This window comes from Microcaecilia unicolor, chromosome 5 (assembly GCF_901765095.1).
Source record: "Microcaecilia unicolor chromosome 5, aMicUni1.1, whole genome shotgun sequence".
In the NCBI taxonomy this organism is placed as follows: domain Eukaryota; kingdom Metazoa; phylum Chordata; class Amphibia; order Gymnophiona; family Siphonopidae; genus Microcaecilia; species Microcaecilia unicolor.
In genome coordinates this window covers 67,183,080-67,208,095 of record NC_044035.1, presented here as the reverse complement: position 1 = coordinate 67,208,095, position 25,016 = coordinate 67,183,080, and the positions used below count along the sequence as shown (strand labels likewise).

At 43.5% G+C, this 25,016-nt stretch overlaps 1 protein-coding gene across 1 annotated transcript in view; it reads right to left on the bottom strand.

Annotated features, from left to right (window-relative positions):
- Window positions 1-25,016, bottom strand: part of LOC115470076 (glutaredoxin-3-like) — a 122,957-nt gene that overhangs the window by 7,089 nt on the left and 90,852 nt on the right. Inside the window, exons 8-10 of the mRNA XM_030202970.1 lie at window positions 18,110-18,162; window positions 16,792-16,831; window positions 6,262-6,354 (exon numbers count right to left, since the gene is read on the bottom strand). Coding sequence (XP_030058830.1) covers window positions 6,262-6,354; window positions 16,792-16,831; window positions 18,110-18,162 — 186 coding nt within the window. The remainder of the gene's footprint in view (window positions 1-6,261; window positions 6,355-16,791; window positions 16,832-18,109; window positions 18,163-25,016) is intronic.

Here is a 25,016-nt window from a genome sequence, read left to right as displayed (position 1 = left end):
ATAAGTAGTAAGTTTAAAACAAATAGGAGAAAACATTTCTTCACTCAACGAGTAATTAAACTCTGGAATTTGCACCAGAGAATATGCAAAAGCAGTTAACTTAGCAGAGTTTAAAAATGGTTTCGATAATTTCCTAAAAGAAAAATCCATAAGCCATTATTAAAATGGACTTCTAGAATAAGCAGAATAAAATCTGTTTTACTGTTCTGGGATCTTGACAGGTACTTGGATTGGTCACTGTTGGAAACAAGTTACTGGGCTTGATGGACCTTCGGTCTGTCCCAGTATGGCAATGTTTATGTTCTTATCTTAGGTACAGTAGTAGAAAGTTGATGTACAACTCTAAAGAGGACTTTTGACTGATTAGAGGGAGAGCTAATCAATGTAGCTTTTTTTATTCCAAGATGGTATTTGCAGCAGGGCTCCTTGCCTGAAAGAGGGTAGAAGAATGGTGTTTCAGCCAAAGGTGCTCCACACGCCTTGTTTGACGTTTAAGAAGGTGAAGGTCAGCGTGAAACCATGGTTAGTTCAAATAGGGCTTTTTGGAAGTAAGGGACTGTGAAACCTGAGAAGAAAAAGAGGAAGAGGCTAAGTGGAGGGTAGAATCACAAGTGGCAGCCTGGTTGACAGGAAAGGAGAGGAAGGGGGTCTAATTTGTAAGAAACCTTTGCTGAGGTAAGGAAATGGGAGATGGATAAGGTAATTGAGCAAGAGACAGATGAAGAGATCAGACCAAGATATCGGTTGTGAACTAAAAGAAGAGAGGTTAAAGGAAGGTGAATCATGAGTCCAAAATATGATCGGCAGTGTGGGTTAGGGAACAAAATATGCTGGAATAGATTTGGTTGAATGAGAGTACTGTATTGTTTTATTTAAGCTTAACTTCGTAGCATACAGAGGTGGTATCAGCTTCTGTTCACTTATTTATTTATTTATTTGTAGCATTTGTATCCCACATTTTCCCACAGATTTGCAGGCTCAATGTGGCTTACATTTGCCGTAATGGCGGTTGCCATTTCCGAGTAACTGAGTACAAAAGGCATTACATTAAGGCGTATACGTACATGGTAAAGAGGATTGCAAAAGAATACAAAAGAAGAGTACAACCAGCATTTCATTACGTTGCAAACTTAGGTATTCATTGAAACATACAATTTTACCTGGGCACAAACCTTTGCACATAACTGTATACACCACACACACAGACATATGCATACATGGAGATGCACTTTTCTTTTTTTTTTTTTTTTTAAAGAAAACAATGCCATTTTGAACAATTCCATCTTAACAAAAACCAGCCTGATATTCAACACTGGCTGCAGTGGTTAAATAAAATTAGGATCCTCAGCACCAATATCTGGATTGCGACCAGGACAGAATGTCAGAATATAGCAGCAAGAATCTACCCTATACAGACAGTGGCGATATTCAACTTGCTATCTGGATAGCTATCTGGACAGCAAGTTTTCTTTCTAATCTTTATCCAGGAAGTTATCTAGTTAGTGGTCTGAATATCAGTGCTACCCAGATAACTGCTGGAACTATCCAGGATCTGCCCACATTTTCCCATGGCTCTATCCAGATAGTACCAAGGTGGTTTATCTGCATAGTGCCACTGAATATCCCTGGATAGCAATGGCTAAGGGAAAGCTCTAGGTAACTGGGGCAGTTTTCCAGATACTTCCCTTTGAATATTGACCTGACATATTTTAGTTGGAAAATGTCCTGTTTAATAATGGTGATACAGAGGTGATACAATGCTGTAGAGTGTCTTTGGGTTATTTCTTGAACTATCAGAGATGTGACAACATGAAGTAAATTCATTATACACAGAACGGTGTTAGGACTACACTCAGAACGTACTGATGAGCTTTAAGACCTGTATGACATTAGGATTTTTAAAAAAAAGTAAAGGAGGGTAATTCTATTATGGAAAAGAAGAGAAGAACTGTTCTTTCAGGTAAGGCTGTTTCAATTGAGTTTGTCCGCCCGATACATAAGAAAAAGAGGTGCCAGGAAAAAGACAGATAAAGGCAGAAACAGAGAGATTTGATCACCTTCTCCATCACAGGGCTTCAAAAGTAGCTGACAGAAAAAAACATTGAACTGTGTAGATTACATGTAGTCTTCCATTAACATAACAAAGAGCTAATAATTTAATGAACATTCTTTACACTAACAACAAAGTTTTGGAATATGCTGCCCCACCTTTAAAAAAAATCTGAAGTGTTAAATGCAGATCTACTAATATTTCTTTTGATACATCAATTGTATTTTTAAGGAATAAGGCCATATGAAAAAAAAAAAAGTTTCACTATTTTAGCCAAGAAAGTAAAAAACAAAAAAAACCTAGGGCCCTGTTTACTAAGGTGTTTTGCATTTTACTGTTCGCTAAAAATTAGCGTGCGCCAACGCTAGAGACACCCATGTATTCCTATGGATGTCTCTAGTGTTAGCGCGTGCTAAAATCAATAGTGTGCCTATACTGTGGCTTAGTAAACAGAGCCCTTAGATTTGATTTCAGTGAACTATGAGCTGAAAATATTCACTGTGGCAAAAACAATCGGCTTTGCATTTTAGCTGGTTTGTAGATCAGGTCAATAAAATGCTTATGCGATCAGCAGTGGTACTGGCAGCAAAAGTGCTTTGTATTTAAAATGCGGCCACATATATTGATAATTTTGGCTTCTTACATCACGAAACAGCCAAAGTTTGCCATTTAAAATGGGAGTCGTTAGTAGCTGAATATTACCATGTAAATGGATAACATTTTGGTCAGCTCCTGAACAGGTAACATTCATTTAATTAGCGCTGCACAAATAGCATTTTCCCATTACCTAATGAAAAACCCATTGATTGAAAACTATCTATTCATATTCATGGAACAGCTGAAAATGCACCCAAATCTCAAAGCCATTTTGTACAGAAAGTTCAACGCAGCATCCTCAACAGAGAATTCCAAACATCATCAACATATTTTCTCTTTTCCCTTACCCCAAACTTATCTGCCAAAGCTCAGATGAAAAGCACAGGCAGCCTGTACTCTTATGGCCGCCTATATCACTATCCAGTCCCACACCCTACCCCCCCAGCAGCCTTGTCCCCCCACCAAGCCCAAACAGGGGTCTCTTCATCGCTGACTATCCTCATCTGAAGATTAAACTACTTGTTTTCGGATTTAGTGAGTATAAATATGGGTCCCAAATTTTAAAGAAATGTTTCCTGCATTTTGGGGGAATGTTGGGCGTCTTGTGCGTCCATGGTCAAGAGTGTGTGGAACTGATTTCTTCAATGCTTATATGAAAGCAGGGTCTCTCATGTCAATTATTGCAATATACCATTTTTTCTCCCTTTACTAAATATAAATCTAGCCCTCTACACCTTGTCTGGGGGGAGCCCTTACCACCACCTATTTAGGTGATGGTAAGGGCTCCTGTGCTAACCCGGCAGTAACCGGGCAGTGCCGCTGCTGGGTAAGTCCCAGCGTTACAAAAATATAAAATATTTTTGTGGCGCCAGAAATGGCGCATGCCGGAGGTGGAAACTACCGCCAGGCTCCTACAGTAGCCCGGCGGTAGTTCTGAATCGACGTGTGGCAAACCCTTTGTAAAAGGGTCTCCTAACCAGGTAGTGCCAATGAATATTAGTTATAACCAGCCATTGAGAAACCAACTAGGCTGGGAGGGGAAGGAGTCTGGGAGTAGAGTCTGGATGGAGCCACAACTTAGCCGGTTAGCAGCTGAGAAAGTGGATAAAGTTAGGACAATAAAAAGGCTGTCTTAACTGTATCTGTCTAGTTAACTAGGCACCAATCTGAATATGGCTCCCTGATTGAATATTTTGGTTTATTTTGCAAACATACTAATGAAACACAAATCTAATTCACTTCAAAAAATAGGTTATCCTCACTATTACAGTGAATTTATATTCAAACACTTTCTCCTTTGTTTTAATTTGAAGGAGGAAAAATACCTCATAAAACTATGGCAAAACGTAACAGGTAAATCACCGCATCAGTGAACCAACTTGCATGCAGTTAAAATAGTAATCATAGGTCAAAAAACCTCCATGCTGTGAAAAGTGTCCAATCTTCAATCAATTTTCATAACCAATATTCAATAAATCATTAAATACAAAAAAATACTTCCTTAGTGTTTTATTATTATTAACATTTGTATAGCTCTACCAGACGCACGCAGCGCTGAACACCTGACATAGAGAGACATCCAACTATAATTACTGAAAATGGACACTTTATCTTTGTAATAATCATGTTTCTATATTCAGTCGCTCAGTTTTGGCAGAGAGAAGTACAAAACAGTGTGGTCCTGACAGGGACTCGTTTCGCTTCCAGCTTCTTCTGGAGACCTCACTGTATTGCAATATGCAATCCAAAATATAATAGTTAACATAAAAAAAAGAAAAGAGTGTACATCCAAAGTTCTGACTCAAACATACTAGGAAGACTGTTTTTCAAGGATCTTGGGCGACAGCTGCAGTATTGTAATAAAGTATTTCTGTCCATTTAGTGTGAAATACACCGTCTACTATATAAACAGTTACGTCTAGGAAATAGATACATGAACCTGACACTTTATGTGTGAACTGTATAGCAGTGTTGCAAGTATTCAAACATTCCAAGAAGCTCATTAACTGCAACAAATCCTCACTCCATAACATAAAGATGTCATCGATATATTACTTCCAAATGATGACATATTCACTGAATGGGGAATCACCCAAGATCCTTGAAAAACAGTCTGCCTTATTCTCAATTACTGAGATTATGGAGAATTTGCAGCAATACACAAGATTACAAACAACAAGCTAAAGACTATTAAAGCAAGGTGAATATCCCCCCGCAAGTACCGAAAGGATCTTATACTAGAGAACAGTTTAATAACTGTAATCTATTGCTGGCAGACAAAGTTCAACCTTCATATTAAGATCCTTGTGAGACCTTTATTTTGCGATACAAGATGGGAGGGGAAGAGGTGGCCAATATTATCCATAACAATTGGAACATCATGCAGTCTCATATTTTATTTCAGAAACATCAGTTGAGAATAGCACATTCAAGAGATCAAAACCTGAAGGAAATTTTAAGCCCAGGTTATTTATTAGAAGGTTCATCTGTGAGTTCCGGTGGACACTTGAAATGTGGGAGTTGCCAGTATTGTGTGATGGCTGTGGAATGCACAGAATTTATTAATCCCTTGGATAGGAAAATCTACAAATTAAGGAGCAATACTACGTGCAAGTCTAACCATGCTGTTTACTTTTTGCAATGTCCTCGTAACAAGTTTTATGTGGGCAAGACTGAGCGCAAACTTTCCATTCAATTGAGTAAGCATAGATTCTGTGTTACTAATAAGAGAAGTGCTCCATTAGTCTCCCATTGTAGAGAGTTCCATCATGTTTTTGAGTCCCTCCGTTGCTGGGTCATTGATCAAGCGTCCATAAGAATCCGTAGAGATGCCAGTAAAAGACTGTTTCAAATAGAACAGTGTTGGATCTTTAGATTGAAGACATTGGAACCTTTTGGACTGAATTCTTTCTTACAGTGGGCAGCATTTCTTTAAGAGCTAATTGGATTAGTGAAGTGTCCCATCAGGATTGGGTCTCTGCTTTAAAGGTGTCCTTTTTGAAAGCAGGCACTCTCTTATCTTACTATTAGCTTTATGTCATGCAGTTGAGGAATAATCTGCTAGTATGTTTGAACCATAACTTTGGATGCACACTCTGTTTTCTTATGTTAACTACTGTATTTTGGATTGTAGATTGCAATATAGTGAGGTCTCCAGAAGAAGCAGGAAGCGAAACGGGTCCCCGTCGGGATACTGTTATGTACTTCTTTCTGCCAAGACTAAGCAACTGAATATTGGAAAATGATTATTACAAAAATGTGTCCATTTTCGGTGATTACAGCTGGATTTGCATTTGCACTTTATTGAATACTAAGGAAGTATTTTTGTGTTTGATGATTTATTGAATACTGGTTATGAAAATTGATTAAAGATATGACACTTTTTACAGCATGGAGGTTTTTTGACTATTTTAACTGTGTGCAAGTTGGTTCACCGATGCAGTGATCTACCTGTTACGTTTTGCCATAGTTTTATGAGATCTTTTTCCTCCTTCAAATTAAAACAAAAGGGGAGAGTGTTATTCTGCAAACACAAAATCAAGTTCCATAATAATAAAAAACACAATTAATAAAAAAACATATTTTAATCCAAGAAAACAAGACTTCCTTCTTACCTTAACAATATCTAACCCTCCAACAAGTTCACCTTTCACATATAACTGGGGATATGTTGGCCAGTTAGAATAGCTTTTTAAACCTTGTCGAACCTTAAGAGGAAAGATGAAAACATTGACAGAAGTACCCGTTAGGCTGAGGCAGTGGGCAAAAGAAATTGATTAATTCTGAGAAATCATATGAAGGGTTAATTCTGTTTAAAGGTGCTCAAATACTATTCTAACTTTTTACCTTGCAACTAAAGTGAAGGAATGCCAGATGGTTCAGATTATTTAGAGTCTAGCTTGCCGAGCTAAAGGTTAGGAAAGGTCAATGAGAAATGAAACTCTGTCCCTTGTGATTGATGGATTGTTAAATGCACACACATCTGTATACTATTATGAATGAACAAGGCAAGCAGGCAGTTTGTTTAGGATTAGGCTGAAATGCTGTTTAGTTAGATTCTAAATAATTCTAGATATAAATGAATTAGAATTTAGAAGTTCTTGATATTTAGAATATGTCTTATAAGGATGCTTATTTTAGAATATGTTTTATTCTGTAATTTCTATGTAGAATATTTGTTCAATTCTTTGTCTGACTTTCTAAGCAAAGACTGCAGTGAAGAGGCCAACATGTGTTTTGAGTTTTCTGTGGTCCTAGCAAGTTCTGTGTAAGAAGCTGATAGGTGAAAAAGGTCAGGAAAAGCTTCTCTTTGATTGATTAGCTAAGTATAGGAATGGTCCTGAAAGTAACAACAAGCTATGCCATTAAGTAAGACTGGCCCTTGACCCTCTTAATGAATGCCAGAGTTCAGTTAGCAGTTAGTATGAACCAGACTAGGAATATGAGAATAATAAATGTAAGAATATCCATTAGCTTCTAAATGAACCCAGTTTAAGTTATAGATGAGAACATGTAAGAGATGGGAGCCACAATGTCTGGTGTAAGAGGCCCCAGGTCACAGGTCAGTTTAGGATGTCTGGAACCTATGTAACTGATATTTGTATAGAGCTGATTGGTTGAGGCAAGGTAGCCAATCTATTCCTTAACCAATTGGAGAGTAGGGGGGGGCTAGGCTAGATAGAACTGTATTTAAGTAGGAGCAGAAGCAGCTTACGTCAGAAGGAGAGCTGAAAGAGAGCAGAAGGAACAGACAGAGGAGAAGAGAGCTGAAGAGGACAGACAGAAGCCACAAAGACACAGAGAGCTGAGAGAGAGAGAAGAGAGCTAGAACTGATGTCCTGCTTTGTTTGCTGGCAAATAAAGACGATTTCTCCCTCATTCTGGTGTGCTGTCTGACTCCTGAAGTGTCATAAATTCATGCCTCCATTCCTGCAACAATTCTTGGTGGCAGCGGTGGGATCCTGAATCCTGCATTAATCCCAGCACCCAACTGACTGAGGAACATTCGCCGGGTATGTATTTTGTATTCTGTATTGTAGTCCTAGCTAGGAAATTGTAAACCAGCCCCTCAAAAATTGGGGGAAGGAGAGTCTGATCAACTCTCAGCGAAGGCCCTAGTACCTTCTAGTCTAGTGGAGATTAGAAGCGAAAACGCTTAAGCTTATCTGTATCTGAGAAATTTGAAATTGTTGGGTGGGATTTTCTGTATGGAATGTGTGATGCGTGAATGATTAACTGAGTGCGGACTTCTTATAACTGCGTTTCCAATTAACGCGAGTTCAATTGGCCAGTGACGGAAGGAAGCGATTGCTGTCTGTCTACCTAGTGTCTCGAGAGTGCGGACCCCTTACTGCACTTTCAAAAATCCCCCCCCTCTTTGTGTGTTGTAACTGTAAGCATTATGGGAGGGAAATCGTCTAGACAAATTGATACTCCCCTAGACTGTATGCTTAAGAATTTCAAAAAAGGATTTTTAATTAATGACTATGGACAGACTTTAAGCTCAGGTACTTTAAGAACCTTGTGTGAAGTTGAGTGGCCATCTATGGGAGTGGGGTGGCCCCCTAGTGGCAGCTTAGATATTGAAGTAATCCGGAAGGTCTACAGCATAGTTGTAGGAGAACCAGAATATTCTGAACAACTCCCTTATATAGATTCCTGGGACAGCCTTGTGACTGACCCTCCCTCTTGGTTGAAAACTTATATGGGATCCCCAGTAAAATTCATGTTAGGCCGTGCTCAAAGAAAGATTAGAAAATCTAAACTAGAAGAGGGAAAGAGCCCCAGGAAGCCTACCACCCAATCGGTGGCTTCCGCCCCTACCCTGCCTGAGAAACCCATACTCTCTGATGACCCCTCAGATCTTGAGCCACCACCTTATGGCCCATTGTTGGGGTTCCGTGCCGCCCCTAGAGATCCACGCCGCCCAGCCCAAGCTTCTCCAGCACAGGCTTCTCCGGATAGTTCCTCCCCCACTGTGCGAACCCCACCACATCCTAGGTTGGACTTTTCAGCCAGTCTCTACCCTCCTCTGCCACATCCTTCCCTGTTAACCTCCGAAGACCCGCTTTGGGCTCCACTCCCTGATTCCTCAACTCCTGACAGCCCAGCCTCTCCCTCTAATACCCCTCCCCACTCATCAGGGGCCCGGCATCCCTTTCAATGGACTGAATCACCTGTGACTACCTCTCAGTCTATGAGTACCCCTCCCCATCCCTTAGGGTTTCAACCTACCTCCCCTGAATGGGTTAGACCCGCTGCAATCACTTCTGAGCATGATAGGAGGGTAGCTCCTAGCTCTACCTCAGGTTCCATCCCCACCTCTTCAAGAGTTCTGCCACTCCGACAGGTAACTACCACTCGACCGGATCCTAATAATCAGGGTCAGGTTATACAGGCACAGGCCTATCAGTATGTACCCTTCACAACCACCGATCTCCTGAATTGGAAGACGCATTACCCCTCTTATACTGAAAAGCCTCAGGCAGTGGTGGACCTAGTGGCTAGCATTATGGCCACCCATAACCCAACCTGGACTGATTGTCAACAACTTCTCCTGACCCTCTTCACAACTGAGGAGAGGCGGAAGATTTTGCAAAATGCTGAGGCCATTACGCGAGCGCGTGCCCCCGAGGGGACACAGAACCTAGAGGAATGGGTTAGAGCTCGGTTTCCTCGCGCAGCTCCAGTTTGGGATCCAAATGATGGGCAGCACTATGAACTGTTGTCTGGCTATTGCCGGGACTTGCTGGAAGGTATGAGGAAAGGCATAAAGAGGCCCATTAATCTGGCAAAGGTCTCTGAAATTCTCCAAGGGGCAACTGAATCCCCTGGGGCCTTTTTAGAGCGACTAATTGAAGCCTACAGAACATACACCCCATTTGACCCTGAAGCCCTAGAAAACCAGAGAATGGTGAATAGTGCATTGGTGGCCCAGAGTATGCCAGATATCCGGAAGAAGTTGCAGCGTCAGGAGGGATTCGCAGGGATGAATACCACCCAGTTAATTGAGATCGCAACAAAGGTTTTCATTAATAGAGATCAGGAGGTGCGCCGAGAGGCTGACCGGAAGATGCAGAAGAAGGCCGACCTTTTAGCGGCAGCCATTACTAATTCCACCCTTAATTGAGGTCGACCTCTAGCTAATGGGAAGCCAAAGTGGGACCCCGGACCATCAGCCAGGCCCCAAGATTCCTTCAATCAATCCCGGCCAAGGGGGGGAGAATCCTAGACTAAGATTGGAGAGGGACCAGTGTGCCTATTGCAAGGAAAGAGGGCACTGGAAAGATGAATGCCCCCAGAGGCGCCAGGGACTGAGAAGGGGACCAGGAGATCGAGGAAGCCGAGGCCGAGTTCGAGAGGGAAGATATGAGCCTCCTGAATCTGACATCATCGGGATAGCCGAGATGGCAGAATGGGACGAATAGGACAGACCGGGTTCCTACAAACTGGGCTCCCAGGAACCTATGGTCAAGTTAACTATAGGGAGCCGCTCAATTCCATTCATGATTGATACAGGAGCTGAACATTCTGTTGTGACGGAGCGATTAGCGCCTGTGTCTGGAAAAACTGTCCGAGTGGTGGGATGCAGAACCGGAAGCCCTTTCTGACGACCCGTAGATGCCAATTAGGCTCACACACAGTCACTCATGAATTCCTGTATATGCCAGACTGTCCAATCCCTTTGTTAGGCCGAGACCTGCTGTCCAAGCTTAGGGCCCAAATTTCCTTTGACTCTGATGGCCAGACTTCAGTCTCCTTTCGGCCCCCGATATCCAGCCCTAAGGGTATATTGAGTTTCTGCTGCCCTCTTGAGGAAGAATGGCGGCTGCATCAGTCGCATGGCCAAGTTGACCTACCCCTGGCAGACAGCTTTCGGGTTAGTGGGGTATGGGCAGAAGATAATCCCCCAGGGTTGGCCCGAAATATTCCTCCTGTTCATGTAGACTTACTTCCAAGTGCCCGGCCAATCCATCTTCGCCAATACCCAATTCCCAGAAAGGCTCTGGAAGGGATCCAAGCACATTTGAATCGTCTGTTATCCCATGGAATTATTCGTCCTTGTCAGTCTCCATGGAATACGCCACTATTGCCAGTTCAGAAGCCAGGGACTGAGGACTACCGGCCAGTCCAAGACTTACGAGTGGTCAACAAATCCACTATCTCATTACACCCTGTAGTGCCTAATCCATATGTCCTGTTGGGATTGATACCTTCTGGAGCTACCCATTTCACGACACTAGATCTAAAAGATGCCTTCTTTTGTATTCGGGTGGCCCCCGCCAGTCAACTGCTTTTCGCCTTTCAATGGGAAAACCCAGTAACAGGAAGGAAGCTTCAGTATACATGGACCCGCCTGCCACAGGGGTTCAAGAACTCCCCCACCATTTTTGGGACTGCCCTAGGACAAGACCTTAAGACTTTTAAATCTGAGCCTTCCAGGCGAGTTTTACTCCAGTATGTAGATGACCTCCTGATTGCAGCAGTGACCCAGGAAGAGTGTTTTGAGGCTACCAGAGAATTGCTGGAGCTACTCTTGGATGCAGGCTATAAGGTCTCACGCTCAAAGGCCCAACTCTGTCAGTCAGAAGTGAAGTATCTGGGCTTCTGTATTTCCCAGGGAAGTAGGAGACTGGATGCTAGTAGGAAGCAAGCAGTAGCTGCAATTCCCCAACCCAAGTCCAGAAGAGAAGTTAGGGAATTCCTGGGAGCAGCTGGATTCTGCAGAATTTGGATTCCAAATTTTGCACTGATGGCGAAACCCCTTTACCAGGCCACAAAGGGGGGTGAAAAGGAACCGTTTGAATGGGGACCTACAGCTCAACAATCCTTCATTGCCATAAAGAAAGCCCTACTCCAAGCCCCTGCGTTAGGCCTTCCTGATGTGGAGAAACCTTTCTCATTGTATGTCCATGAGCGACAGGGGGTTGCTCTGGGTGTGCTGACCCAGATGATGGGATCCTGGCAGAGGCCTGTTGCATACCTGTCTAAACAGCTGGATGGAGTGGCTAAAGGATGGCCAGCCTGCATGAGGGCCATTGCAGCAACAGCCTTACTGGTCCAGGAAGCTGATAAGCTGACCTTGGGGCAAGAACTGGTTGTTAAAGTCCCCCACGCAGTTCTTACCCTCATGGAGTATAAGGGCAACCACTGGTTTACAAATAACCGTATGGTTAAGTACCAAGCCAGCTTGTGTGAGAATCCACGGATACACCTGGAAACAGTGGCTACATTCAATCCCGCCACTCTTTTGCCAGCATCTGAGGGACCACCAGATCATGACTGTATCCAAACTATGGATGAAGTGTATTCCAGTCGACCAGATCTTAAAGATGTTCCTTGGAGGGACCCAGATGTAATTTATTTCACAGATGGAAGCAGTTACGTGGAGAACTCCAAGCGATTGGCAGGCTATGCTGTGGTGACAGAGGACAAGGTGATAGAAGCAAGAGCCCTGCCCCAAGGAACTTCAGCCCAGAAAGCAGAACTTGTGGCCCTCATACGAGCTCTGGAGTTAGCAGCAGGACTGGTGACCAACATTTATACTGATTCTAAGTATGCCTTCACAACCCTACATGCTCATGGAGCTTTGTATAAGGAAAAGGGACTCATAAATGCTGCAGGCCAACCTGTTAAGTATGGACCTGAAATACTTCAGCTGCTAGAGGCTGTGTGGGCCCCTAAGAAGGTAGCTGTTATTCACTGCAGGGGACACCAAAGGGTAGATACTCCAGTGGCCCGAGGGAACCGCCATGCTGATCGGGTGGCCAAGGAAGCTGCTCGAGGACCCCCAGCAAGTACTGTGACTCCCCTGTTCCAAATTCGACTGCAAGAATGGACGCCTATGTACACCCAGATGGAAGAGAAATGGGCTCAAGAGGAAGGTGCAGTAAGGAGATCTGATGGCTGGTTACATCTCCCTGATACCAGAGTTCTGGTGCCACGCCACCTAGCTTGGCCTGTAGTGTCTCAAGCTCATGACCTATCACACTTAGGGAAAACAGCACTAGCCCGCCTACTCAATCGAGTAGTGGTGCTGGAAGGATTGGATAGTCTGGTTGCCACTGCCTCTGCCCGATGTACTCTCTGTGCCCAGAATAATGCTCGTCAGGGACCCCGTATTCCACCAGGAGTTCAGTCTAGAGGACTAACACCCTTTGAGTCCCTAGTTATAGACTTCACAGAAATGCCCAGGAGCGGTAGGCTCCGATACCTCTTGGTCATGGTCTGTACCTTTTCTGGGTGGGTGGAAGCATATCCTACAGTTACTGAGAAAGCCACAGAAGTAGCTCGAGCTCTCCTTAGGGATGTCATCCCCAGGTATGGATTGCCTCTTGCTATAGGTTCAGATAATGGTCCCGCCTTTGTTGAAGCCACACTTCAGGCCCTGTCCCGCGCTTTGCGCATTACCTGGAAATTGCATTGTGCCTATCGTCCTCAGAGTACAGGGCAGGTTGAGCGAGCAAACAGAACCTTGAAAAATAGCCTAGCAAAGATTTGTCAGGAAACCCAACTGAAATGGCCACAGGCATTGCCACTAGCCCTCTTCCGCCTCCGATGCACCCCAACTAATGGAACAGCCCTCTCTCCCTTTGAAATTGTGTATGGGAAGCCCCCAGCCATTTTGCAGGGAATTAAGGGAGACATAGGGATTTTAGGGTCTGCCCAGGTGCAGGAGCAGGTAGCCCTCTTGGGCAAGATAATTTCTGAGCTTCAGTCTTATGTGAGAGAAATAAACCCTGTCCCCTTCCAGGCTCAGGTACATTCCTTCCTGCCAGGGGATAGAGTTTGGGTGAAAGACTGGAGGCTTCAGCCTCTAGGGCCCCGATGGAAAGGACCTTTTACTGTTTTGCTTTCTACTCCTACAGCTGTGAAGGTCGCAGGGATAACTCCATGGGTCCATTGGTCTCGAATTAAGTCTGCTGACCAGACTGAGCCCAGCACGGATCAGACGGAGCCTAGACAGTGGAGAGCAGAAAGTGATCCAGCGGAGCCATTGAAGTTGCGCTTGACCCGAACCAAAGAATCTACTAGCTGAAAAGAAGGGTCAACTGCATACTGCAGGAGCTGCTGAACTTCGGCTTCACACTGAGACTCTTTCTTGCCCTGATTCTGGCTTTCTTGGAATTTGAGAGCTTGATCTTTGTCAGTTGAGGGTCTATCCCAACTGGTATAAGAACTCAAAGACTGAGAACATTATATTAGAGTAATCTGTGATTAGCACAGACTGTTGAAATATTATTGCTTAATTAGTTTGCTGTATTTGTTTTAGATTAGGAAGAAGGAAAATGTTAGTAGTTTGGATGCTTTTGTTGTTTTCTACTCCTTGCCTCCTTGTTCCCAATACCCCAACTCGCTCTAACCTTTGGTTACACTCAGTCCAGGAACTAATTAGCCAGGCAAAGATTACTTCCCCTTGTATTGTGTGTTCCCGATTTTCTCCTTATACTACAGATGTCCCAGCTGTACCTGTCCCTGTGCAGCTCCCAGCTCTTATACCTCCCTACTTTTCAAGTTCAGGCCCTTGGAGCCAGGATTATACTTGGTGGTCCTTTTATAATGCTACTTCCCCCTCTGACTCTTCTCTAAGGCCAGTCTTTACGTCTCCCTATCCAGCTTCTGGAGTGTTTTGTTTAACAAGAGACATCTCAACTGTTCTTCCCATTCCCTGTAACTATACTAATGTTCTCCCAGAGAAGGAGGAACCTGTGTGGGTAGTTTCTCCAGGTACTCCTATGTGCCCTACTACCATACCTGTAGATTATGACCAAGGTGATTACCTGGCTCCTAACCTTACTACTGAGAAGACTATAGTGTCCCATCCTATTTTCTACTTTCATAAGTCCCCGGGGTATGAAAGGGTTGCATCATATGAGCGGTCTGTTACAATTGGGGATTGGCACCTATGGTGTACAAAGTCTCCATTTCTTCTTCGTTCCCCCTGGGATAGGGGCTCGCATTATGGGCATCCTAATCTCCATCCTGTGCCTACATTTATTGGGAACTTTCGTCGCCCTCTCCTTGGTCATTACTGGCTCTGTGATAATGTCCTCCACATGATTCTTCCCCCCACATATGATTTTTGTGTATTGGTAACCTTGAATTATTTTCCTAAAGTTATTCCTCTTCTCAAGCCACCATCCCCGCACCGCTCTAAGCGAGAGGCCTTGTCCTTACCTTCCTCCGTTGCCACAGAGGATGAGGCGATTGAATTAGCCCTCCAGTATATCAATTCTACTTATCCTCTGACTAAAAAGAGACTTGTAGCCCTTTCTGCCACGGCCTGGATTCCAATTGGGGGCCCGGTAGCGGGTATTACTGAACTAGGTATGGCTACCCGGAGACTTCAGTCCCTACTCCATGTTTTAGTTCATGAGTTGAATGTGGTAGTCAATGCATTGCAGGATCAAATTAATGAATTAAGTATAGTTTCTCGGTATAACCGTATGGGTCTTGACTATCTCTTTGCAGCCCAGGGTGGCCTCTGCACAGTGCTAAATTCTTCAGAGTGCTGTACTATTGTCATAAATAGGACGCATGTGGTTAGGCATGCCATGGATAAAGTCCTACAGTTGGCTAGCCTTAATGTGGAGGATTACCGAGGAGGATTAGACCTTACCTCCTGGTGGTGGTCATTGACCTCCTGGATACGTCCTTTGTTCATTTCCCTAATAGTTTTAGTTTTAGCAGGGTTTTTGTTTTGTTTCCTGGCCTCATGTGCTTCGGCAGTATGCCGTCGGACCTTAACAAGTAGGGTAATGGTGATTCACAAGTCTATTCCTAATTAGGATCACTATAATCTCCAGAGTTTGAGTAGTGAGACTTATCTCTGCATAAGCTGATTTTAGTCTCAAAGGGGGGAATGAGGCAGTGGGCAAAAGAAATTGATTAATTCTGAGAAATCATATGAAGGGTTAATTCTGTTTAAAGGTGCTCAAATACTATTCTAACTTTTTACCTTGCAACTAAAGTGAAGGAATGCCAGATGGTTCAGATTATTTAGAGTCTAGCTTGCCGAGCTAAAGGTTAGGAAAGGTCAATGAGAAATGAAACTCTGTCCCTTGTGATTGATGGATTGTTAAATGCACACACATCTGTATACTATTATGAATGAACAAGGCAAGCAGGCAGTTTGTTTAGGATTAGGCTGAAATGCTGTTTAGTTAGATTCTAAATAATTCTAGATATAAATGAATTAGAATTTAGAAGTTCTTGATATTTAGAATATGTCTTATAAGGATGCTTATTTTAGAATATGTTTTATTCTGTAATTTCTATGTAGAATATTTGTTCAATTCTTTGTCTGACTTTCTAAGCAAAGACTGCAGTGAAGAGGCCAACATGTGTTTTGAGTTTTCTGTGGTCCTAGCAAGTTCTGTGTAAGAAGCTGATAGGTGAAAAAGGTCAGGAAAAGCTTCTCTTTGATTGATTAGCTAAGTATAGGAATGGTCCTGAAAGTAACAACAAGCTATGCCATTAAGTAAGACTGGCCCTTGACCCTCTTAATGAATGCCAGAGTTCAGTTAGCAGTTAGTATGAACCAGACTAGGAATATGAGAATAATAAATGTAAGAATATCCATTAGCTTCTAAATGAACCCAGTTTAAGTTATAGATGAGAAATCAATCATAATAAGAACATGTAAGAGATGGGAGCCACAATGTCTGGTGTAAGAGGCCCCAGGTCACAGGTCAGTTTAGGATGTCTGGAACCTATGTAACTGATATTTGTATAGAGCTGATTGGTTGAGGCAAGGTAGCCAATCTATTCCTTAACCAATTGGAGAGTAGGGGGGGGCTAGGCTAGGCTAGATAGAACTGTATTTAAGTAGGAGCAGAAGCAGCTTACGTCAGAAGGAGAGCTGAAAGAGAGCAGAAGGAACAGACAGAGGAGAAGAGAGCTGAAGAGGACAGACAGAAGCCACAAAGACACAGAGAGCTGAGAGAGAGAGAGAGAAGAGAGCTAGAACTGATGTCCTGCTTTGTTTGCTGGCAAATAAAGAAGATTTCTCCCTCATTCTGGTGTGCTGTCTGACTCCTGAAGTGTCATAAATTCATGCCTCCATTCCTGCAACAATTCAAGCTGTACCATGAAATATATACAATGTCAAAATCAACAACAGTAGTTATATATCCTTTACTTACTTCTTCATCTTCTAATATGTCAAAGGTCTCAAACTCAACACTGCCAACAGAAAATGTTACAATTAGTCTATTGTTTTCTTATTTAAAAATATAATACTCATCATCTCTTTATTCATAACACACATTCTTAGTGTCAACTTTTTTTTCTTTTTCTTTAACAGAAGAGCTAAGCAATAAATGAAAAAAGCTGTAGACTGGTGCCATATGGCCACAGCAAAGGAAATCTGACATCTATCTTGCTCCTATTATTTTAAAAAATGGTATAAGGCAAGCTCAGTGGCTTTGGTGCACTCTGCCTTGCAGAAGGTCCCTAGATCAATCATATTCAGGTCAGGCCATCTGCTTCCTGAGTTGACAGGAGATGTTGCAAAGGCAACCTTCAGAGGCCTGGGGGAGGGGGAGAGGAGTTCTCAAGAGCACATTCAGGGCCCATTATTGCAAGGTTTCACAACCAGATTATGTGTTTTGTGGAGTTCCAGTTCAGCAAAAGGAAACTGCTGGGTAAAAAAAGGTTTAAAACTACAGTAACTCTTACTGTGTGTGTTTGCGGGTGGGAGGAGGGAGTGAAACAGAAAATGTTTCGGTCAAGGGTGACACCTAATTGTTAAATTTAGAGCCCATGATACAGGGTTTCTGGAATCAGGATTATTGTTGACATGACCAAAACTACCAACAGTGAAAGGGAAAGTTTATTAAAGCAAGAGAAAATCCTCTGGGAGTTGTGAACGTGGGCTCATGGTGCCAGATCACAGCCCTAGTTTTGATTGAGCGGAAGAAAGAGCAGGAAATATCAGTAAAGACGTCAACAGCTATTTTTAATGGGTCTTTCCCCTAAGTTTTCATTAAATAATGTTCTTTTAGGAATTGTGCCTTAATATATTCACAAAATTGATTAATATCACAACAATCTAGTTCACCTTTTTAATTTTTTCAGCTTACATAGTTTACAAGATTTCTCAGTAATTTATGTAAAATTAATTGAACTGTAGCAGAGTAACAATATCTATAGTAGCAGCTGTTCATTTAAAATAGTCACAATTGAGCAGCAAATTTATCCATTGTGGCAGGTGGAATGCATTGCAGAATATATATTGCTAATGAATCAAAGTGACCATGAAACAGCATAGTGCACATATCACCATACCCAAGAGTATTGTACTAAAAGTATACAATTACTCATTAAAAAAAGAAGATTCCAAAGATTTATTATTTTTTAAGCTGTAGTATTATCACTGCATGCTAAAACTTTTGCTGAATTCAATTTGACTTTCTTTTAAATGAAAATGCATTTTAAGTGAAAGAAAAAAAAAATACATACCCAGTACTGTTCAAAATTTCTAAAATCTGCCTGCTGAATCCACATTTAGCCATCTAAAATCAAGAAAAAAAAAGTGCCTCATTAACTTTAAGCATACTTAATTTTCAGTGCTTCCTAGTAAATTACATCTATAAGGAAGGCTGCCCAATGTGACAATTCCATAACAACTGCCAAAATTTGCTGTGGCATTACAACAACTTCATCACAAAACCACACCCATCCCTACTTCACCATCCTAGATGCTATGCGCCACAGCCCATCACCACCTCATATCTTCCCCTGATGCTGCTACGTCCTCGCCTTGGACTACCATGCAACTTCACCCTACCCCACTTCTTGCCAGCTAGTCACCTCATGCCTCACCTTTCCTGGAGAGAGCCACCCGCAGTACATATGTGATTTTGCAATCACATATAGCACAATTGCTTATCTTTAACCAAAGTTCTCCAAGGATAGCATGATATCAGCTCTCACACATGTGTGACGACATCTGACTGAGCCCATGCCAGAAAAACATAAACAATGTTCCAAGAGCTCTCTAGTATGGTGCACCACAAATGTGCAGGACTTCACACACTAGCGTCATCACACAGGGCCACATCAGTTCTGTACAGTGAAGAAGCCAATGGCTAGAAAATGTAGGTAGGTTTCATGATAACTGATACCCTGCAGCATAAGAGAAATACAGTCAACGGCGGTAGTGGCTTTGAGCACGGATGAGACCAGCCATAGAAGCAAATTAAGATATAGGCTTGAGCCGCAAAGAGAAGGATTAATAAGGCATCCAAGTAGGTGATATCTGATGGCACAAGGACAAAACTGGCCTCCAGAAATCAGAATGCAACAAAGTTCTGAGCATGCATAGATCTTCCTGCACGCAGTTAGCTCCAAAGCTGTAAAAGGAAAAACAACTCTTGGGGAGAAAGGTGAGGTTGTGTGCCATATCAATCCTGCTGTCTATAGAACATGTCTGTTGGAAGCAAGCAACACTGTTTTTTCCAATGACAAGGAGGACTGAGTCAGGCACACAAGTAGGTGATTACCAAGCTTAGGGCTATAGCAAGCAAGTTTCATACTGATCCAGAGTTCACAGCAGAAAGTAAGAGTTGTGCATTAACAAGGAGAGTTTGGCCCTCGAAGGTGCAACCAGAGACAATGACTGCTAAGACACACTCCTGATGAGAAAAACATGAAGACAGATTTACTTGATCCCTTGTACTTTTATGCCTTAGGCCAACTTCTTGCCCCTCTCTGAAGAAACAGTGTGTTTTAAGCCTGTAAAATGTATTGGATATTTTCCTGCATTGATTATGTTCTGAAGTGTATTCCTCCTGTTTGGCCAGCAGATGGTGAACGTTTATGCTTAAAGCTGTTATAAGGACAGACTTCTCGTTCGTTTAGTTAGCACACAGATAATAGGAAATGCCTTTAGTGATATAACCAATTTTTATTTGAAACTTGACTGTTCTTGGCTCTGATTGGCCTGTAGTTTGAAATTACCTAGCAGATTCTGACTATTGCTTCAGTCTTAGCCCGGAAGAAAAGAGAGACAGATTTCTTTGCTGAGGATCTGTGAACAGTTCTGTATCCTGACTTTCCCAGATACTGTTTACTGTTTAGACAGTATATAGATGTTTAGTTAGTGTTATAATTGATCCATATTTTATTACCTGCTATTGTTTGCTAATTGCACATTTTTTGTTCATTGTTCCAGTGTGAGAATAAACATTTGTTTGTTTGTTCTGCCTGTTTGGACTGAAAAAGAATCCTGGTGGTTTGTGTGTTGGGTCTGTGAGTGCTTTCTGGGAACTGTGGGACTACTGGGAGTTTGGCCCCCCAGTAACCTAGAAATTACTGGGGATAACTGGAGAGCAGGAGACTCGCCTAGAGGCAGTTGTGACCCAGTCGGTGGGAGAAGGGTGCTAGTGTAGAGAACAAGTGGCAGGTGCAGGCGGACCTGAACTATGCTGGGGACAGACCTTCTAAAAGGCTGAGGGGTAACCCCAGGCGGGTGGCTAGGTGTTTCGTGACAGACCTTTGTCCTTCTTTTTTTGTAGCAGCAGTGGGATTGTCACGCTCAGTATGTGGTGTGAGGGTCACCATCCACTGAGCGATTCAAAGTCTTTTTTATCTGTAACCTCCAGACACAGAGCACAGTGAACAAGTGAAGCAGTATAACAGGGTCTCCTTCTGTTCAGTTTTTTTTTTTGTAATGTTAGGAGAGTAGCAACGTGCTGATGGTGACTGGCAGCAGTCAGCAGACACTGGAGATGCCTAGCCTAACAAAAGAGCAACTGGACAACCTCAGCGGGAAGGAGCTGCAGGAGCAGCCTGCGCAGAGTTTTCCTGGTGAAAGACCAGACCCCTTATGGGCAGAGGCCCTTGAGTTGGCAGGGCCATATGCCACACCAGCTGAGATCCGGCAGATCTACATTATAGAGCGACAGCAGCTAGATCAGCTGTGGCGTGAAGAGCATGAATTCCAGCTGCAGCGAGAGGAACGAGAACAGCGACAGCAGCAAGAAGAACAGGAAGAGTGACAGTGGCTAGATCAGCAGTGGCAAGAGGAACAGAAACAGCAACAGCAGCATGAAAAGTGTGAATTCCAGCTGCAGAAAATGAAGCTGGAGATGGAAATGGCTCATATCCAAAGCTCCAGTCCAACCTCTGTGCCGAGGCCTGAGGCAGGATTCGCTGCCCGCATTGGGCCCAACTTCTTTTCACAGTTTAATGATACCAGAGGTGACATAGATGGATATCTAGCTGCCTTTGAAAAAATTTGCTGCCTCAATGAGATTCCTCAGAAAGACTGGGTGCGCTATCTGGGAGGAAAGCTCAGTGGTAGAGCACTTGAGGCATTCCAAGGACTGTCCAAAAGACATGCTCCCATTTTGAGGAGGTGAGCAAAACTTTGTTGAACCATTATGCCATTACCCTTGAGAACTACTGACTAAAGTTCTAGACTTTGCACAAGTGGGTGGATGATACTCACAGTGAGTTTGTGATTCAGCTAAGATACCAGCATCAGTGGTGGCTCAATGGAGCTGAAGTTAAACCCTGGAGGTCTGCCAAAACCTGAAGGTCCTGGAGCAGTTTCTTCAGTGTTATCATCTAGAAGTGAGAGAACATGTTCAAGATCACCAGCCTATACTCCAGAGAAGGTGGCAGAGCTAGCTGACATCTTTATGGCTAATCGTCCCTAGTTGACAAAGAGAAGCTGTCCTTATCCGCAGCAGCTAGAATCTATGGGCAGCCAGGACCCTAAGCCAAATATCCATGCATCCTCAGAGACTGTCAGCAAACCCTCCAGTGTTCCCCAAAAACCTAAAGACTTTAGGCTTGAACGTCCTTGTTTCCAATATGGGCGTACAGGACATTTCATAGCAGATTGCCCAGATAATTCCAAGCCTGCACTAAAGAGCATTCCAGTTCCTGCACCAAGGCTGGTAGCTTTTGTGGGTGGTTCCAGTTCCACAAAGGAGACCCATACAGCTGTAGAAGCACAATATGTTACTGGACATTCATCAAGCTAGGAAGCAGATGGATTTCCACAACACTACAGCACTCCAGTAACTGTGAACCAGACCCAGATGGTCAGGCCTGTAGACATTAACTCTAGCATGACTTTGTTACAACCAGAGCTAGTGTCGGAAGATGCTATTCTACTAGGGTGCACTGCAGAGGTGGAGCTAGCCAATGGATCCAGAGAGACTGTACTCATTGCTCAAGTATTCCTGGATTGGGGTACCAAGCCTAGATTCAGAGAAGTAGAAATAAAGAAAAACATGCTGGTACCAATGTTATGGGGGACCGACATTGGTCCAATGGGCATTACCCTTGATAGCAGAGTAAGCATTTCCGCTATGGTGACCCGTAGTCAGGCCCGGGCGACCCAACAAGCAGAAGCAGCAGAGATCACCTCTCCAGTTCCAGATCCTGAGCCAGTCCAGGTGGGACTAGCTGACCAAGCAGCAGGAGAAGTCACTCCAGTGATTCCAGCAGCAGCAATTCCACAGGTGACTGGGACCGGTATGAACAGCCTGACTTAACTGACACATTTATTGCTGAAACTGTTGAACCTGATTTGTTGGAGTCACCAGCAGAGAGAACCTTCCAGATGTGGATACTGATATAGGCCAGCGACATGCTTTTCAGGAAGCACAGTGCTCTGACCCTGACCTGGAAGTCCTGAGGCAGAGGGCTGGTCAACCAACCAATGAGACTGGTAAAGATCATATCCTATGTTTCTGGTAGCTCCCTAGGGTGGGGCTGAGCACCCTGGGGCCACCATTTAATACATAACAAGGATACCGTGTCAGGACATCTACATCTATGGCTACTAAACAGGGCTTGAGAATAATGTCTTGGAATGTTTCGTACATAACCTCACCAATCAAGCATACCAAACTTTTAACTCAGCTTGATACCAGATTATTATTTGCTTACAGGAGACCAAACTGAATGATGTTGAACACCAGAAACTCAGCAGAGGTCAGGTGGTGGTGGGGGGGGGGTGTATTAGTCTTCTTTTCCTCGCCATAAAGCAGGAGTGGCAGTTCAACCTTTTGGCGGTTTATGCACCTAATCAATACGAACACGCTTTAAGCGTCCGGTCCAGGTGAGCCTTCGGACCTGCTGTGCCTTTGCTACTACTTGGATATTTTAATCAGGTTACGGATCCAGGGTAGACTGCTCCATTCTCACTGGGGGTGTGCGGGTGCGTGTGGACTAAGGTCTACCCTATCTGAGCAACTCCTTGTGTTTACTGGATGTGTGGCGGGTATTTCAACTGACGGAGCGGGACTACAAGCATGTATCCAGGGCACATGGCACACTCTCTCGTACAGACCATATCCTTCTCTCTCATTCTTTATGTCAACATGTGCATATGGTGGAGATTGGCCCCACTTTAATAACTGACCACACAGTGCTCTGGATGGATTTAGATTGGGGAAAAACATCTGGAATGCAACTTGCTTGGCGGTTTCCCGCTTACCTTTTTGAAGACTACCATTTTCAGACATACTTGTGTTCCAAATGGGAAGCCTATGTACGTTTCAATGTGCAACATTCGAATAATCCTGGTCTTTTTTGAGAAACCTCAAAAGCAGTACTGAGGGGTGATATTATTTCATATGTGGCCTCTAGAAAATGTAGGCTAACACAGGGAATAATCCATCTAGAACAGAAATATGCTACATAGCTAAGCATTCCTATGTACATTGTCCCACATCGAACACTAGGGACGCCTTGACCGCCACTCAGACTGCCCTTAATGCTCTTATACATGAATGCACAAAGAAAATGCTCTTTTATAGGAAATTTCAGTTTTATAAGTTTGGCAATCGGGCAGGTAAACTTTTGGCTCACATTACCAAGTGCTAGATGGGCTCCAGGTATACTTAAGGCCTTCTCGATCAATCAGGTATCTTGTAGCATCATCCTTGTGCTATAGCACAGATTTTTTCCACCATTTCTCCACATTTTATGCTGCCCACCCTCATAAATGTGGTCCAGATTTCTTGGATTATTTATAAGATGCAGGCCTACCTCAATTAGCTCAGAGTGACCAAGAATTACTTAATAGACCCATTACTGTAAAGGAACTTCAAAAAGTAATTAAAGCCACCAGAACTGGAACAGCCCCAGGACCCGATAGGTTTTCCCCAGAATATTATTAGTTGTTAACGGTGGACCTTTGAGGACCTTTACTGGATTTCTTTAATAGTGCTATTGAGGCTGCTTTTCTCTTAGCGTTAATGAGGCTTTGATCACATTAATACCAAAGCCTGGTAAGATGAATACTGATCCCACTTCCTATCGACCCATTTTGCTACTTAATGTAGACATTAACCCATTAGTGCCCAACGTTCCCATATGGGAACAAATCAATTTGTTCCCATATGGCTTATTATGGGAACATTGGGCACTAATGGGTTAAGACACTGGATTGAAATCTAGCAGATCGGTTGTTGGGCCTTCTTCCTGCACTGATAAGTGACTGCCAGACGGGCTTTAAGGGTCACCAATCTGTTTTCAACCTTCAGAAGGTCTTGCTGGCCATGGCTTATGCACAATCTACCTAGACACCTAGCATACTAGTTAGTCTCAATGCAGATAAAGCTTTCAACCAAGTAGATTGACAGTGTTTATTTACCACGCTGCAATATGTTGGGATGGATGGGTGGCTTTATCAGGCAGTTAATGCTCTTTATTGTACAGCAAGAGCGGCGGTTCTGGATAATGGTACTCAAACTGATTTTTTTCCTATTAAAAGGGGCACATGCCAGGGATGTCCCCTCTCTCCGATTTTATTTCTTTTGTATTTGTAGCCCTTCTTGCATACTATTCGACAGGAAAATGAAATTACGGGTATTCAGATAGGTACCCAAGAGGTGCGGGTTTTGGCATTTGCAAATGATATACTATTGGCTTTATCTAACTCTCAGCCCTCCAAAACCCACCACAAACCCACTGAACCCACATCTAGGTGCCCCCCTTCATCCCTAAGGGCTATGGTAGTGGTGTACAGTTGTGGGAAGTGAGTTTTTTTTTTTTGGGGGGGGGGGGGGGTTTGGGGGGCTCAGCACACAAGGTAAGGGAGCTATGCACCTGGGAGCTTTTTCTGAAGTCCACTGCAGTGCCCCCTAGGGTGCCCAGCTGGTGTCCTGGCATGTCAGGGGGACCAGTGCACTACAAATGCTGGCTCCTCCCATGACCAAAGGGCTTGCATTTGGTCATTTCTGAGATGGGCGTCCTCGGGTTACATTATCACCGAAAATCAGGGACGGCCATCTCTAAGGTCAACCTAAATGTGGAGATTTGGGCGTCCCTGACCGTATTATCGAAACAAAAGATGACCGCCCATCTTGTTTCAATAATACAGGTTTCCCCGCCCCTCAGGAAA